This window comes from Narcine bancroftii, chromosome 2 (assembly GCF_036971445.1).
Source record: "Narcine bancroftii isolate sNarBan1 chromosome 2, sNarBan1.hap1, whole genome shotgun sequence".
Classification (NCBI taxonomy): domain Eukaryota; kingdom Metazoa; phylum Chordata; class Chondrichthyes; order Torpediniformes; family Narcinidae; genus Narcine; species Narcine bancroftii.
Genome location: NC_091470.1, coordinates 156,831,678 through 156,848,758, shown reverse-complemented (window position 1 = coordinate 156,848,758; position 17,081 = coordinate 156,831,678). Strand labels below are relative to the sequence as shown.

At 42.5% G+C, this 17,081-nt stretch overlaps 1 protein-coding gene across 2 annotated transcripts in view; it reads right to left on the bottom strand.

Annotated features, from left to right (window-relative positions):
- LOC138754473 (transmembrane protein 88-like) overlaps positions 1 to 17,081 on the bottom strand; it is an 88,332-nt gene that overhangs the window by 27,127 nt on the left and 44,124 nt on the right. The window contains exon 1 of one of the 2 annotated variants that reach the window (XM_069918787.1): positions 12,637 to 13,063. The exons of the other annotated variant lie outside the window; for it this stretch is intronic. Coding sequence (XP_069774888.1) covers positions 12,637 to 12,912 — 276 coding nt within the window. The 5' untranslated portion in view covers positions 12,913 to 13,063. Of the gene's footprint in view, positions 1 to 12,636; positions 13,064 to 17,081 lie in introns of those variants that run through there. 2 annotated transcript variants of the gene reach the window in all.

Below are 17,081 nucleotides of genomic sequence, written 5' to 3'. Positions count from 1 at the left end.
CCGGTGCAATGTGTCACAGTTCAGTGGAGCAACTCAAGGCACAAAAGTACTGGTGAGGCCAAATTTGGAGTATTGTGTGCAGTTTTGATCACCTAACTACAGGAAGGATATCAATAAGATAGAAAGAGTATAGAAAAGTTTGTTGCCCAGACTTCAGGAACTGAGTTACCGGGAAAGGTTAAAGAGATTAGGATTTTATTTCCTGGAGTGTATAAGACTGAGGGGAGATTTGATGGAGGTATTTAAAATTATGAGGGGGATAGAGAGAATGAATGTAGGTAGGCTTTTTCCACTGAGGGAAGGTGGGATACAAACCAGAGGACGTGGGTTAAGGGTGAAAGAGGAAACATGAGGGAGAACTCCTTCACACACACAGAATTGTGGGAGAGTGAAATGAGCTGAGGTGCTGAATGCGGGCTCAGTTCTCACATTTAAGAAGAATATTGACAGATACATGGATGGGAGGGGTATGGAGGGCTATGGGATTAGGCAGAAAAATGGATCAGGACAGACCAGAAGGGCCAAAGGGACTGTGCTGTAATGTTCTATGGTTCTTTGGTTCTAAGCCTATCAGGCCAAATGACTGCATGGGGGTGGGGAAGAGCCATGGTGACACTCAAATTTCACTGTGATTATTCAGTATTCCGCAGCCCACAGGAGCAGGCATAAACATTTGTCTGCACTGAAGACCTGCCCTGCCTCACACAGAAAACAGATTTCCTGAGGAAGCTGTTCTTCAGAATCAGAACTTATTGTCAAGAACATGTCATGAAATTTGTGGTTTTGTGGCAGCATCACAGGGCAAACATTTATATAAACCACATTAATAAATAAATAAAAATAGTGCAAGACAAAGATAAAGGCAAAGTGAGGCAGTGCCTATGGTTCATTGTTTACTTAGGAATCTGATGGCGGAGGGGAAGAAGCTGCCCTAGTGCAATTGAGTGCTTGTCTTCAGGCTCCAGTACCTTTTTCCAGAATGAAGAGGGCCTGGCCTGGGCGGTGGGTGTCCCAGAGGATAGAGGCTGCTTTCTTCAGACACCACCTCTTGTCGATGTCCTCGATAAGAGTGAAGACTGGTTCCCATGATGTCTCAAGCCGAGTTAACAACCCTCTGTCCTGAGCGTAGGAGACATTGGACCATCCCCCTTACCCATTACAGCAGCGTGAGTTTGTTCAGTGTCAACACTGCCCCGCAGTGGGAAATGCGTTGCTGGATTGCGCTGCAAGGATTTAATGTCCTGGGCTAGATGTGGACAACGGCAAGAACTTGTAATGCATCGGTAAGCTAAACTGCAGTCAGTTTCAGCATGACTTTTGTATTCTGTAAACCTTGCCACACAAATCCTCATACATGATGCAACATTCACCTGCAGTGACCCACAAATATCCTTTTAATGTCAAAAATGCAGAGTTGAGCAATTTCTTGGCCAGGATTTTCCAGAGAGAGAGAGTACCATTGGACAGTATGTCAAGTTGGCAACTGGTCCAATCCCATCAGCTGACTGCACAGTCCCATGGGTTGAAGTTTCCTCCCACATCTCTACCCTGGGACTGTATTTTCCTCATTGAGATTGGACAAAAGGGAAATTGGTTTTACTTTGCTCTAGAGATGGTAATTTAATCCTGCACATGGCACAGAGGATGAGCACATGAGCAGAAGGTTGACTATTTGGGTGCTGTGGCAAAGGGATGCTCCCCTTGTCGCAACAACAATTAGTCGCACTACAGAGAAGAGGTGGAAAATCTCACGGTATATTGCAAAAGTAGCAGCGTGGACAAGATGAAGGAGATAATCGTGGACTTCAAGAGGACAAGGAACTACCACCACCCCCCGCCCCCCCACAACACATCAACAACTCTGTAGCAGAGAGAGAGTGGAGACCACCAAGTTACTTGGAGTTCACTTGGACGTATAACATCTCCTCACTTGTCAGGAAGGCGCAACAGTGACTGCACTTCCTGAGAAGACTGAAGCAGGCAAGGCTACCATCCAACTTTCTGCAGGAGCTCTGTGAAGAGCATCCTGGCCGGCGACATCACAGTGCGATACAGTTGCTACAGAGAAATGGATCAAAGGTCAATCCACAGGATCGTAAGAGTGCAGAGAGGATCATTGGAGTCTCCCTCCCCTCTCATCGATGTGATCTATTGGGATCATTGTCTGAAGAGGAATCATTGAGGACCCCTTCCACCCTACACACAGCATCTTTCATCCACTCCCATCAGGACAGAGATACAGGAGTATCAGAGCCAGAACCACCAGGCTGAGAAATAGTTTCTTCCCACAGCCATTGAGAATGCTGAACGACAAATGAACTGCTTAACCATCTGAGACTCTCCTATTCCTGAAAGAATAATTTGTATTTATTTGTATATATGAATACTTGTCCTGCATATGTATTGTTTGCCTGTATGTGAGTTATATCTGGTTGTGTGCATGTTTTTGCTGTTCCGTCGGGTTGTCCTTGTGCAATCAGATGACAATAATTTTGACTTGATGTGGAGGAAATATAGAAATAAATTGTAACACAAACACTAAGTTTGCATTCTCTAAATAAACCAAGAGATTGTGGCCACATTCTCCCAGGTACAGTATTTGATTTTAACAGGTAAATACATTTGTGATTTTGAAAATGCTGACTGATTTTGAATGCCAAAAGCCATAAACCTCATGCACATTATACATCAATTGCCAACAAGATTCTATCTGGCATATTGCTAGTGGAATCCTATTGACAGAATATATGCACTGATATGTGAGGGGCAATAAGAAGGATGGTGATAGGTTACTGGAGTCACACTGGCATGGATAGAGTATTGACTGATCGGCAGGAAACAGAGAGAGGGAGTAAAAGGATTCTGGTTGGCTACCAGTTACCAGTGGTGTTCCGCAGGGGCCGTTCATTTACATTGTATGTTAATGATTTTGACTGCGGAATAAATGGCTTTGTAGCCAAGTTTGTAGATAATACAAAGATAGGAGAAGGGAAAGGTAGTGAAGAGGAAATGGAGAGGCTGCAGAGAGAGGTGGAGAGATTAGGAGAATGGGCGAAGAACTGGCAAATGAAATACAATGTTGCAAAGTGAATGGTCGTGCACTTTTACAAAAGGAATAATAGGGGGATGGGGAGAACATCCAAAATACGGAGTTGCAAAGGGACTTGGGAGTCCTTGTTCAGGATACCCTAATGATTAACCTCCAGGTTCAGTCGGTGGTGAAGAAGGCAAATGCAATGTTGGCGTTCATAGCTCGAGGAATAGGATACAAAAGCAGGGATGAAGTAAGGTTGAAGCTACAAAAGTAAGGTTGAAGCTTCATAAGGCACTGGTGAGGCCTCATTTGGAGTAGAGGGTACAGTTTTGGGCTACAGGCATTCAGAGAAGATTCAGAAGAATTATTCCTAGGATGAGGGGATTAGCATATGGGAAACATTTGATGGCTCTTGGAGTTGAGAGGGGACTTCTTAGAAGCATTTCAAATGCTGAAAGGCCTGGACAGAGTAGATGTGGCAAAGTTGTTTTCCGTGGTAGGGGAATCTTGGACAAGAGGGAACAAATTCAGGATTGAAGGATGCCCATTTAAAACTGAGATGTGGAGAAATTTATTTAGCCAGAGAGTGTGGTGAACCTCTGGAATTTGTGACCACAGGCGACCGTGAAGGCCAATCATTGGGGTATTTAAGGCAGAAATTGATAGATATTTGTGTTGTCAGGGTATCAAAGGTTAAGGGGAGAAGGCAAGGGAGTGGGGCTGAGTAGGAGATCTATATCAGCTTATGATGGAATAGCGGAGTAGACTAGATGGGTCAAATGGCCTACTTTGGCTCCTATATCCTATGGTCTCGAAACTCTGAACATCACAACCCACCGCAAACTTACCCAGTTTCAAGTTTAATGGAGGTGGTTCAACTGGTAATTTAAATCTGACAATGAAGCTGCTAATCTTCATTTTAACTGTGATCAGATTCCTAACCACAACAGCCTAGCTTTCTCAGAGCTCCAGAAAGATCAGTTGCAAGAGAGTGAAAGCAGTTGATTATGTGAAGTGAGCTTCTTTACTACACTTGCAAAGAGACTGCCTCTGTACCCAATAAAATACTCAATAAATACCCTGTGGTCTTTATACTCCTCCATTAGCTGCATACTAGCATCACAGAAGGAAAATGGGCCCAGCTGACAAACCTGTCCATGCCAACCAAGGAGTGTTACTCAGCAACATTTGCCTGCATTTGGCTTTTATACCTCTATCTTTTCCATGAATTTGTCCAAATAACTTTTAAATGTTACAGTTGTACAGACTTTTACCACTTTCCCTGGAATCTGGTTTCACATACCCAGAAACCTCTGAGTGAAAATCTTGCCTCTTCAGGTCCTCTTCAAATTTTGCCCCTCTCTTGTCATTTCTTCGGAGTTAGTGATCTTCATTCATCCAAGTAGTGAAGCACGAGCCAGCAATCGTTGGGTACCATGGGTTTTTGGCATCTCAATTCTCTTCGCCCTCCTTGTGATACGTGGGTCATTGGTGTGTTATGCTGCCTTCATGCGGGGCGCAGGGGATTGGTGCTTCTAGATTCTGGGCATATGATTACCGGATGAGGTGGGCCCTTGACGGGGCCCTTGATTGGTCTAGTCCTCTGGTCATTAACACATTTAAAGTGTCTCTCAGGTAACCATTCTTTATTGTATCACTCCCCCGAAAATAAATGTAATTAGGCATACAGCATAGTAACAGGCCCTTCTGACCCACGAGTCTGTGCTGCCCAATTACACCCAATTGACCTACAGCCTCTGGAATGTTTTTGAAGGGTGGGAGGAAACCGGAGTATCTGGAGGAAACGTCATTAGCAAAGCCAATATTTATTGTCCATCATTTGCAAATAAAAAAAGTGGCAGGAGCTGGAGACCTGAAATATTTAGCAGGCCAGGAAGCATCTGCAAACAGAGAAATAGGTTTCAGATCAAAGACCCCCACCAGCCAAGTGCTTCTGACTTCAAATTATCTGTTACTTTTTCCACAGAGGCTGTCTGACGTGCTGAATGTTATTGTACATCTCTGAGGAGTGGCTTGCCTGATTATTCACAGGGAAATTAGTAACCAACCAGATTGCTGTCAATCTGGAGCTCCTATGGGCCAAACCCAGGACAGACAGCAGATGTCTTTCCCTGAAAGACATCAGTGAACCTAGTGGGTAATTCCTAAGTATTGATTTAACCGCAGGAATATAAATCCCCCAAGGCCATTGTGGTAAACCACTGTTATGATTGGCTGGTTATCCCTCCCGAGACCAATCCTTTCCATAGCCCCTTGCATGCTCCCCATTCCACTCTGTCTCAATCAGTCAATGAAGTTGATGGCTCTTCCAGTCTATGGTTAATAAAAGCCTGTTAGTTTCACAACTCCAATCTTTTGCGATTTTGATGGTTCATCAGCCCTATAAAAGCACTTGAATTCTTTCTTCTGTTCAGTACTGTAACTCATCCCCTTCCTGGGAATAATCTCAGCTGGACTCAAAATTTTCTCGACTCCATCCAGAAGGGTAACATTGATTTTGTGGCCTTAGCTCTATGCTATGTGAAATGCTGCATATGTCTTTATGGCATTGATAATACAAGGATCAGCCAGCGACCCGGGTTCCAATTCACTGCTGTCTGTAAGGCATTTGTACATTTTCTCCGCATCCTCAGGGTGCTCTGGTTTCCGCCCACATTCCAGAGACGCATGGGGTTAGTAGGTTATTTGGTCACATGGGTGTAATTGGGTGGTGCGGGCTCATAGGCCGGAAGGGCCTGTAATCTGTTGCGCTTCTAATTTAAATTTAAATTAATTAGATTGGAACCTGTCAACAAGCCAGGATCAGATTCACTCAATGTAATTAATTGTGCCCCTCTAACATTTCACCTCTGCCCCATTCCCAACCATCATAGGTTCCTCCTGATCAACATTAGGGTACTTGAGACTACCATAAGTCTCATCTCATCTATCACCAACCTCATGTCCAAGAACCAATCAGTTTGCCCATGGTAGTGAACCCTCCTTCAAAATAACTCTTATTAATTCTGCTGGGAATTTTGAGAAACCCAAATGTCTGGGTTTGCTCAATTGTTTGGACCTTGGATCTGGACGATCACACCCCCCCCCCCCCCACCACCACCCCCCCCCCCCCACCACCACCACCACCACCACCACCACCACCACCAACATGGACGTCCTCCACACTGAAAGCCAGTCACAGTCTCATTGTTCTCATTAAGATTGCACCAATAGTGTTATTTTCCTGTGTCCGCTGCCTCTCACAAGTTGATCGGTGTAGCAGCATGGTTGCCAAGGGAATGCTCATAAGTACTGATGTTTCCAAGCCCCCAATGTAGGGGAACAGCTGCTGCCAGTTGAAATAAATCAGCACCTTTGATAAGGCCATTTCAGGGAGAAAAGTGTGCAAAAATTGATTGTGTTGGGTGTTACCTTCTGAGCTGACTGAAGCTGCAGGAGAGACTTGTCACTGCATCATTCAGACCTCTCACACCATAAGTGCTGCTCAGAGGTCCCTCTGACTACAGTCTGACTGGCAGGAAGGCAGACAGGATCTCCTATTCTCTCATATTAATGGAAGCAATGACTTTCATTTTTCCTCTCTTGAACTCTGGTGCAAGTGAAGGTACAAGTTTTAAGAACTGTGCATGAATTGGGCTAGTACATCAAACACTAATGGGTCGAGTGGACTCCTCCATAACCAGCAGGAATTGATACTAATTTTCAGCCCTTTGTGGGGCCTGAAAGCAAAATCCTTCTTACTTTGAGTAGGGGACTCACCACAGAAGCCATGCATCAGTGTTCAGCAATAAGTTTTCAAATCAAATCATATTGCAGAGTGGATTTATTGATGCTTTCCTGGGGCCTACTTTAATCCCAATTTTCTTCCTTTTCTCCAGATTGTTTTGTCAGTGTTTTCTATCGAGTTATCAAATTCCCTTTCATGAGTCGTTGCTACCTCTGTCTCAGTGCTCTCACAGCAAAACGTTCCACTAGTAATCAGAATGCTGCAGATATGCTTGGAATGGGTAAAACTGTTGGCTGCTCTGCATTGCAAACACTGTGTTCCAAACCACTATTCAAAAGCTGCTATTTACTACATTCAGACTACAGACACTCATGTGAAAAGGCGAACAAGTGGATATTGTCCATGTACAGTACAACTAGAACCAAACCTTGAGTTTGAACTGCTACACTTTTCATTCAAAACTCAGTATAAAACAACAATCAGAATAGCCAGGTGCTGAAACAGAGGCCACTGATCTTTATTATTTCCGGTGCTTTGTAGTCTTACGAGGTGGTATTCTTTCTTCTGAAAGGAAATCACAGCCTCATTTGCAGCGGTTCCACAAACTGGGCTGTAACCCAGTTGCAAATTATACATCTGTTAAAGATTTCAGTTCAGTGCTTTACAAATCTGCAGTTTGTAAAGTTTACAGACTGCAAAGAAAATATGGGTCAAAATTTAGCAAGACCGTTAGCGCACTGATTTTTGTTACCCTGGATGGGCAGTGAGTATTGGCACAAAATTATATATTTTTTCCTTTATCAAGACTCATTCCAATATTTTAATTAAATTTTACATAGGTAATAACGTATATAACAAATAGCTGTAAACAACCTATGAAAGGGACAAAAAAAACCCAAAGTGTATATAAAAACTATTCTAATAATCTAACTCCGTTGTGGAGTTGTGAATAAACATAGATGTTCCATTAATGCGTGAAAGAAAGGACGACCAAACCGATCCAATGATCTTATATATTCTGAAAATAATTAAGGAAAGGACCCCATAAATTTAGAAAATTAAGGTTCTTTCTTCCTTTCTCTATCTTTTTTATTGGTTTTTATAATAAATACAGTACAGTGAAGAAAAGGGAATGAAACTGAAATATATATATATCTCAAGATCAAACGGGATAAACTCGGCCCCCCTCCACTGCACTGGGTGAAAACAGAAAAGACATCAAAATATTATATATATATATTTTAAACACCTAGCCTGCTCTATTTAAAAAAAAGATTACCAATAAAAAAAAACATCTGAGCAGCTTGTCCTGAGGGTTACATCTATTTTGTAGCTTTTGATTCACACCGTGAATCAAAAAACAAAGGTAAGACTCTATCTCATCTGGAAGAGTGAGTACCTCAAATCACATTAAAAACCTTTACATCAAATGAAAATAAGACATAAAAGGTTGCCTTGTTATCTTCAAGTTTCACTGATGAATCAAATACATGATATCTAATTTTTCTTCTAAACTTAAACAGGACATAATATGAGACAACCATTGAAACACTGTTGGAGGTCAAGAGTCTTTCCATTTGAATAAGATGGCTCTTCTAGCCAACAGTGTAGAGAAGGCCACAACCCTTTGAACAGGTGCAAAAAAACTCCCTATGTCTGGTTCAATAACCCAAAAAAAGATCAGTTATTGGACTGGGTCATAGTTCCACCTGAAATACAGTTGAAAAGATATTAAAAAATTCTTTCCAGTAAATTTCTAAAGATGGACAAGACCAAAATATATGTGTCAATGTAGCAATATCAGATTTTCATCTAATATTAGAAAAGATACAATCCAGCTTAAGGTTAATTATATTAGTAGAACGTCTAATTTTTTTCCAGAGTTAAGCATGTCATCACATCAGATAACCAGTGAGTCTGTGTAGGAGGGACAGCATCCTTCCATCTCACCAGTATAGCTCTTCTGGCATTAAGAAGAGCAATGGCAATTACATAGGATTGGAGCCCAGACAAATTTAAATCAGCTTTATTCCAAATAGGGCAAAAAAAAGGATTAGGAGCCAAATTAATATTAAGATCTAAAGACAAGGTACAGAAGATACGTCCCCAATAATTGGAAAGTGAGGAACATGTGATGACACAAAATTTAAAACAAGTATATGCCATAATGTCACACTGTCATTACAGTAAATAGGAGGCGTTTGACCTACCTGCCAGCCATTTGCACAGTAATCCAGCCAATCCCTTCTCTAAGGACCTGCAACATTTTAAACCCACTCCCCTGTGAATGTCACAAGTGAATCTGCATCCAGCACACTTTCAATCAATGGACTCAGAATTGTAATTATTTGCTGTACAAAAATATTTCCTTCAGCCACCCTGGATCTTGTGTCAACCACTTTAAATCCTTCCGTTCTGATGAAGAGTTACAAGCCTGAAACATCACCTCCTTCACAAATGCTGCTTGGCCTACTGAGTGTTCCCCCCCCACCCCCACCCACCCCCAGAGTGTTTCTGCACCCTTTATCTTTTCACCCACATCGAAATCAAAGGCTTCACTTCACTGGAGACTTGAACCAAGGTTGTGTTCTTCCATGTGGAGGTTAGCGGCAGAATGCGCTCACAGTGTCAGCATCCTGAACCGATCGATCACCTCTGATCAATGTAAATATTTGAATGATGGATTTCATTCAGGGCAGTTTCAGTCAGTGACATCCAACCCAGTGGCCAGACTTATGTGTGTCAGATGAGACAACACAAAGCATTTTGGAAATGGCAGAGTTGAAACCGAAGATTTAAACTGGATGACAGCTTTGCTGAACATTGCTTTGTCTCTTATTGTTGGGGGTACTGGGTGTGGCATGATCAATGACTACCCCCGCAGACACGAAGCAAGCACTCAATGGCTTTATTAATCAGAAAACGTTGACATGATGCTGGCTCACGTCCAAGGCAGGTATGTGGGAGAAGACTAAGGCTATCAGCTTTTATTAGGGATCTTTCAGGGAGGAGTTACGGGTACGGAAGATGGCCAGTCCAGTGAGGTCATGCCTGCAGTACCATGATCCTGGGCCATACAAATGGCAGCGTTTTGTATGCCTTTACAGCAAACAAATATTGACAAATTTTAAAAATAAATAATAGCAATTAATTGGGTCTAGATAGCAGTGCTGGAGATAGTATGGAGGCAAATTCAATTGTAATGTTCAATTGAGAGAGGCATCTAGGCAGCACTCCGGGAAGATGGAGATGGGGAGAAAGTGGGACCAGCTGGATTGATTTTACCTGGCACCAGTACAGACTTGATGGACCAAAGAGTCTCCTTTCATTTCATCACCAGCCCATGAATTTGGACTGACATTATCTTAGGCTCAGTACTCACAAAACTTGAAGACATTTTTAAATTTTCATTTTCCAGTCAATTTTGACTGGAAATGATCGTCCACGATCATTTTCCAGTCAATTTTGCTTCTGATTATGAACTAAACCACAATTTCTTTTAAAACCTTGCACATCAATTTTTCAAAAGAAGATGTGAACATTTAAAAATGGCTGTGTCCCTGTGAGTATAACTACTGAATATAATGAGATGCTTGCAAGACTATTAAATCAGGGAGTTGTTTAGTCTCTCACTTTCTCATGCATCATTGTCAGGGAATGGTGGTGGAGAGATATCATCTCGGATCTCACTATGCACTGATTCTAGGGTCAGACAGAAAGGCAAACTTGTGTGGACAAGTTGGCATCTTGTCTGCGTTCTCTTTATTAGTGTCACAATGATAAATTCTATTAAACCTTCAGGCCTATTTTTATATCACTGACATCCTGAAAGTTATTCATTCTTTAAGATCTTGAAAATGAACATAATGCAGAAGCTGAGAAGCTGAAGTAAAAACTTAAAGTGCTGGAAACACTCACTATGTCAGGCAGCATCTGTGGAAAGAGAAATGGTCTCGGTTTCAGCTCAAAGAAGCTTCCTTAGAATTTAAAATTAGACATACAGCACAGTAACAGGCATTTCCAGCCTATGAGCCCCGTGACCCCCAGATACACCAATTAACCTACAGCACTCTTGAAGGGTGGGAAAAAAGCCAGAGAAACTGGACGAAATCCACGCAGACATGGGAACGTACAAATCCTTAATGACAGTGCCAGATTTGAACCCGAGTCACTGGTTCTGTAACAGTGTTGCGTTAACTGCTATGCTCACCATGTCAACCTGGGACTGGGAAAGAGAGAAAATTATTAACTTTAAGATGTAGAGAATGGGGGTGTGTGTGTGTGTGTGTGTGTGTGTGTGTGTGTGTGTGTGTGTGTGTGTGTGTGTGTGTGTGTGTGTGTGTGTGTGTGTGTGTGTGTGTGTGTGTGTGTGTGTGTGTGTGTGTGGTGTGTGTTTGTGTGTGGTGGGAGGGGAAAATGACAAAGAGAATACAGGGATTTTCTTTTAATTTCTCTGATGAAGAACCACCCCCCAGCTTCTCTGGAATTGAACCTGACTTGTTTTGTTCTAATGAAAGATTGTCGACCTGAGATGTTTTTCTTTGCTGCCTGTTCTGCTGAGTAACCCTGAGATTACTCAGGATATCCTTGCGGTATTTCTGTTTTAATTGTCCCAAGTACTTTTCAAATCTATATTTCAAAAAGGGCTTTGTTAGAAAAACTGACAACGACTCTCAGATGTTTCTTAAAAGTGGACACAAAACAATGTTGTATGAGGATTAAAGATTTTGTTTCTTGCTAAGAGAAAGCGCACAAATTACTTTCAGTGGGTGTTCATTTTAATTGATAAAGGGTTCAGAAGGTAGTCCTGGCAAATTCAGCTGTCAAGTTTCCAACAGCATAAGAACATAAGAAATAGGAGCAGGAGTTGGCCACCTGGCCCATCGAGCCTGGTCCGCCATTCAGTGTGATCCTGGCTGATCTGATGATCGGCTCATTTCCACCTGCGTGCCTTTTCCCCATATCCCTTGATTCCCCTATTATGTAAAAATCTATCCAACCTTGTCATAAATATATTTACTGAGGTCGCCTCCACTGCTTCAATGGGCAGCAAATTCCATAGATTCACCACCCTCTGGGAAAAGCAGTTCCTCCTCATCTCTGTCTGCAATCTACTACCCCGAATCCTGAGGTTATGTCCCCTAGTTCTGGTCTCCCCCACCAATGGAAACAACTTACATACCTTTATCTTATCTCTGCCTTTCATAATTTTAAACATTTCTATAAGATCCCCTCTCATTCTTCTAAAGTCCCAGGGTTCAAGGCTCACATTTCCAAACTTTCTTTTATTGTTGTGAAATAATACTTTAAATATATTTTAACTTTTGCCTGCCATAAGGCAGACAGAGTCACCATTAGTATTGCTCAAACGAAACAATATTTTTACAATGTGATTTCCAAGCTGAGCATTAGATACTGCTGAACGGTGTCTGAAGCTCTTCCTGGCACAGCTGTCAGAACTGAACTCTCTTAATACCTTTTCAGGCATTCTTTGTTTTCACTCAAAAGATCTGCATTTTATTATTGCAGGCAAGCATTATAATTGTAGCTTGCTCACCAGGCAGGCTGTCATTCACCAGAACCCACTGTGACCGAGATGGCAAGGACTAAATCTGGAGCATCGTGTAAAAGACATGTCCCTTTTCTAAAAGATTGTTCCATTTCTTTCACTTAGTACTTGTCAAACATCATACCTAGCCTGTATTTGTTTTCATGAAAACGGCAAGCAACAAGCAAAGGATTTGCACCATGTCTAGTACCTTTTAACTTTACTCGGATGTATGTTTGGTCCTGTCAACCCAGACCAACTCATAGAGATTTAACATTCGGACGTTCAGAGCTGAAGGGTACTTACCCTGGAGTGGCATTGAAACCCAAAGTACACCACCACAATGGTGGGTAGCAGCACAATGCAAAACACAGCACCCATGAGGGCAAGGTTCAGGAGGAACAATGCAAAGTTAAAGGCAGTGACCAGTAAAGACCATCCCCAGCACTCACACATGCTGCGAGCTTCCAGCGGCCAGGGTTGGTCATCGATGTTGTATGGTGGTGGGTGGGCATGATTCAGCATGCAGGCAGTGTCCGACACACTATCCACATCAAAGTCCTCAATCTCCTGCCCTGCCATTTCACTGCCGCAGATATTTCCTCTCTGATTTGCTTTACACAGTTAATTGATCTTGCTGCAGTTCCCGGTTTAACATTCAGGATGCAGTCAGTGACTTTCTGGGCTCAGCTCTGATCCACGCAAGTAGTTTCCTTGCCCGTCCTCCTATTATTCCCACATTGATGTCACCCTGTCCTGCATTAGGTATAAATCTCTCTCAGCTCAGAGATCGAGCATCCACATAAGCAGCATCCACAACCAGCAGCTGATTCTATCAGACTTTGACACTAAGCCAGTTAGCCGAGATTAATAAGCTGTCTGAAAATGCAGTTGTTCCTGCCTCGGACCAATCCACTTGTGCTGCATCCCATCCATTGAGCAGGCACCACCCATTCTGGTACCTGGCGATGAATGGATCAGCATTCCAGTTGATACCAAGTGATAGCTGCATTGAACGCAAGGTGCAGAATCTGCACCGTACCTTGGTCTGACACGGGACTCACTTCTCCCAGATTTCAATCCTGCAATTCATGAATGACTTCTTATTGTAACATTATTATCAGTAACATTGTATTCTCGATTACACCAATAAAAATGTTACATTAATTATTGTTTTCCATGCAGAATTATACAGTTTTTAAATTTCTCTATATATTTTTCTGCTTCATTTCAGGTTCTTTTTGAATAATTATACCAGGAGAGATGGAAATTATAATTGTAAATATATCTCCCAGCAGTGCTTTTATTATAACATATTTTGGTTTGTACTTATTCAAAAAATTGATAGAACTTGATATAACATTAAATAACCAACAGATAAAATTTGAACAGCTTTATTAAATGTCTCTAACAAACCACTTCAGTAGAAAAAGTACTAATTATGTTGCTTTCTTAACTCTGCAGGATAAAGATGCTACTTGGATACGACAGAGAACTCTCCCAGATCTGGCGGGAGCACCCCCCCCCACCCCCCCACCACATGAATCACACTCCAATACAAGGATGACCCCTACTTTCCCTGATGTAAATCAGCCATTCTTCCCCTGGGAGCCTTAGCACATTTAAAGGGGGTGTGGGGCACAGACTGGTCATATTTTTTTACTGGTCGGTAAGAGAAGTACGGAAGAAACCAACTGCTTCACAGGGAAGGGGGGGAGCCATCAAATTTGAGCAGTGTCCTAAGGGGGCCACAGCTGGTTGACAATAGCTGGTGTAAATAGATCTCCCCTGCCCCCCCCCCAACATTCTTTCTTCCATCCCAGAGTCCTCTGGCCTTTCCTTCACCCCACAGGCCTATTGCCTAAGCTTTCCTCGAGCAAATTTCATTTAATTTCATCTTTATTTGAGTTCATCTTGCCCATGAGTTCCTTTATCTCCACCTTTAACTCAAACTGCTGATAATTGAGCTTCTCTCCTGGACCCTGTAATGTTGGAAATAATTTATGGCGCGTCCTCCTTGCATCCTCTGCTCCTTCCTTCAAATCAGTTCTGTGCGAAAAAATTCTTACCTCCTTTCAAACGACTGCATTCTCCAACCTCTCTTTCCTCTTCAAAGTCCTCAATTGACTCCCTATCCCACCGAGAACTGAAATGACTCTGATCAAAATCGCAACTAATGTTACACTGCTAACCTTATCCTGCCAATACATCTGCTGGCTTTGCTTCAGTTAACCACGCCATTGTCTGCCAAGCTTTCCACCATCAACCATTCGGGGAGACAGCACTGTCTTGGCTCAGTTATGTGTTCAATTGTGGCCAATCACTTGCAATTATTACTCTTCCCACATCCCACTAGAGTATCTATTGGGTTTCCCCAAGGATCTGATCCTTGCCTATGTGCTGCCTCTCAGAGCCATCAACTTCCATGAGCACTTGGATGGCGCCCATCACTTCCTCTCTTGACCCTTCCATTTCCTTTACATTAGCAGACTTTTAGTCCAACGTCCAGTCATAAATTATATTTCCTTCAAGCAAATGTTGATCCCTGTCATTAAAGCTAAGTTCCTGAGCGACCAGCTCCATCCCCATTCCTGGCCACTCTCCAAAATTGAACCTGACTATTCACAACCTCAGTGCCACATTTGACCCCCAAAAATAACCTTCCAACCACATTTGTCCCCCACTTATCTTCATCCTTGTGACCCAGATGGCTGTCCCTGCCACAGCTGTCTTCCACTGCATTATCTCTGTGTTCTAACGAAATATGGAATTGCATGCTTCTGGTATAGAATAGGCCGTGGGCTTATTGTAATTTAAAAAGGCAAGTCTTCTCTAAGCTTTAGCTCAGTCACCCACACTGCATGTGGAGGGCCATGTGTACACAACTCCCAATTTGGTATTAGCCAGTCTTGGAATGGTACCTTTGAGGACCCATTTCCAAACCATTTACATCACCAATCAAGTCTTCAAGCATACATCCCTGGCTTGGGTGACTGTGTATACAGGGGTCCAGCAATGCAGAACCATCCTCTGTCTAAACCTTTCTCTCCATTATTGATCCCAGTCTCTATCCAGGATGATATAGGTTGATGTTGCAGATCTGTGACTACTTCAGCAGTGAGAAGCTGGAGGGACTCAGGAGAGCATGTTACATCCTTGGAGAAAAGTCCCACTGACCTGTACCCAGTCCATCGCCCTCCATACCCCACCCATCTATCTACCTGTCCAAATCTTAAATGCTAAAATTGAGTCTGTATTCACCACTTCAGCTGACAGCTCGTTCCATACACCCACTACTCTCTGTGTGAAGAAGTTTATATCTCACCTATCCTCAGAGGAAAAACCTACCTACATTTACTCTGTCTACCCCCCTTATAATTTTAAATATGTCTATCAAATCTCCCCTCACTCTTCTACACTCCAGGGTCCTAACCTGTTTAACCTTTCCCTGTAACTCAGCTTCCGGGCAACATCCTAGTAAATCTTCTCTGCACTCTTTTGATCTTATTGATATGTTTCCTTCAGTTAAGTGACCAAAACTGCGTACAATACTCCAAACTTGGCCTTATACAACTTTAACATAACATTGCAACACCAGTACTCAATACTTTGATTTATAAAGACCAATATGCCAGAAGCTCTCTTTATAACCCTATCTATCTATTCCTTCTTTCAGTATTCAGTATTCAGTATTCCCAGATCTCTCTGTTCTACCACTCTCCTCAGTGTCCTTCCAAAATGTAACACCTCACACTGGTCTCCATTAAATTCCATCTGCCATTTTTAGTGCCTCCAATCTTAGTGCCATTCTCATATTTGCAATTTCTCATATTCTCATATATCCAGATCATTGATATGGATGACAAACAACAATGACCCCAGCACCAATCCCTGAGGCCCACCACTAGTCACAGACCTCCAGTCTTCTCTGACTTCTCCTATCCAGCCATTGTCAAATCCAGTTCACTACTACACCGTGAATACCTAGTGTTTGAACCTTCCTGACTAACCTCCCATGTGGAACCTTGCCAAAGGCCTTACTAAAATCCACGTAGACAACATCCACAGCCTTTCCTTCATCAACTTTTCTGGTAACCATTCAAAGATTGGTTAAACACCATCTACCATACACAAAGCCATGTTGACTATCCCCTAATCAGTTCCTGGCTATCCAAATAATTGTACAGTATATCCGATCACTTAGAACACCTTCCAATAATTTACCTACTAGTAGAGATGGGGTAACATAAAGCTGGCAAAAATCACTGTTTCAAGCCTCTCACCCCCTGCCCACCTTTCCTCTTGCTGTCACCCCTTCCTACTTTGGTCTTGATAATGCTGACTGACCATTTCTCTCCATGGATGCCGCCTGACCCACTGAGTCCCTCGAGCTTCTCATTGTTGGCTCAATTTTCCATCATCGGCAGAAATGTTTTTTTCTTTGCTTCTCAGCAGGTTTACTTGTTTCAAAAGCTGCAGCTCGTCAGCAGCCATCAGTGCAGCAGAGCCTGAAGCTGCTACAACATCGCCAACAAACACAAAGGCCAGACAATGGGTTTGATGTCGGCGAGGCCACAGGTTTTGCTTTTGCATTTTAATTTATTTGCTTGGAAGATCTTGTCATTAATCTAGCAAACTATCAATTTGTATGTCAATCTGTGTTGGCGTTTGAAGTAATGAATTAGGTTTATGAAGAATATTTGGCAGGTGTTTGTAAATGTTCAATGAAAATGGCATTTTATGTACCTTCT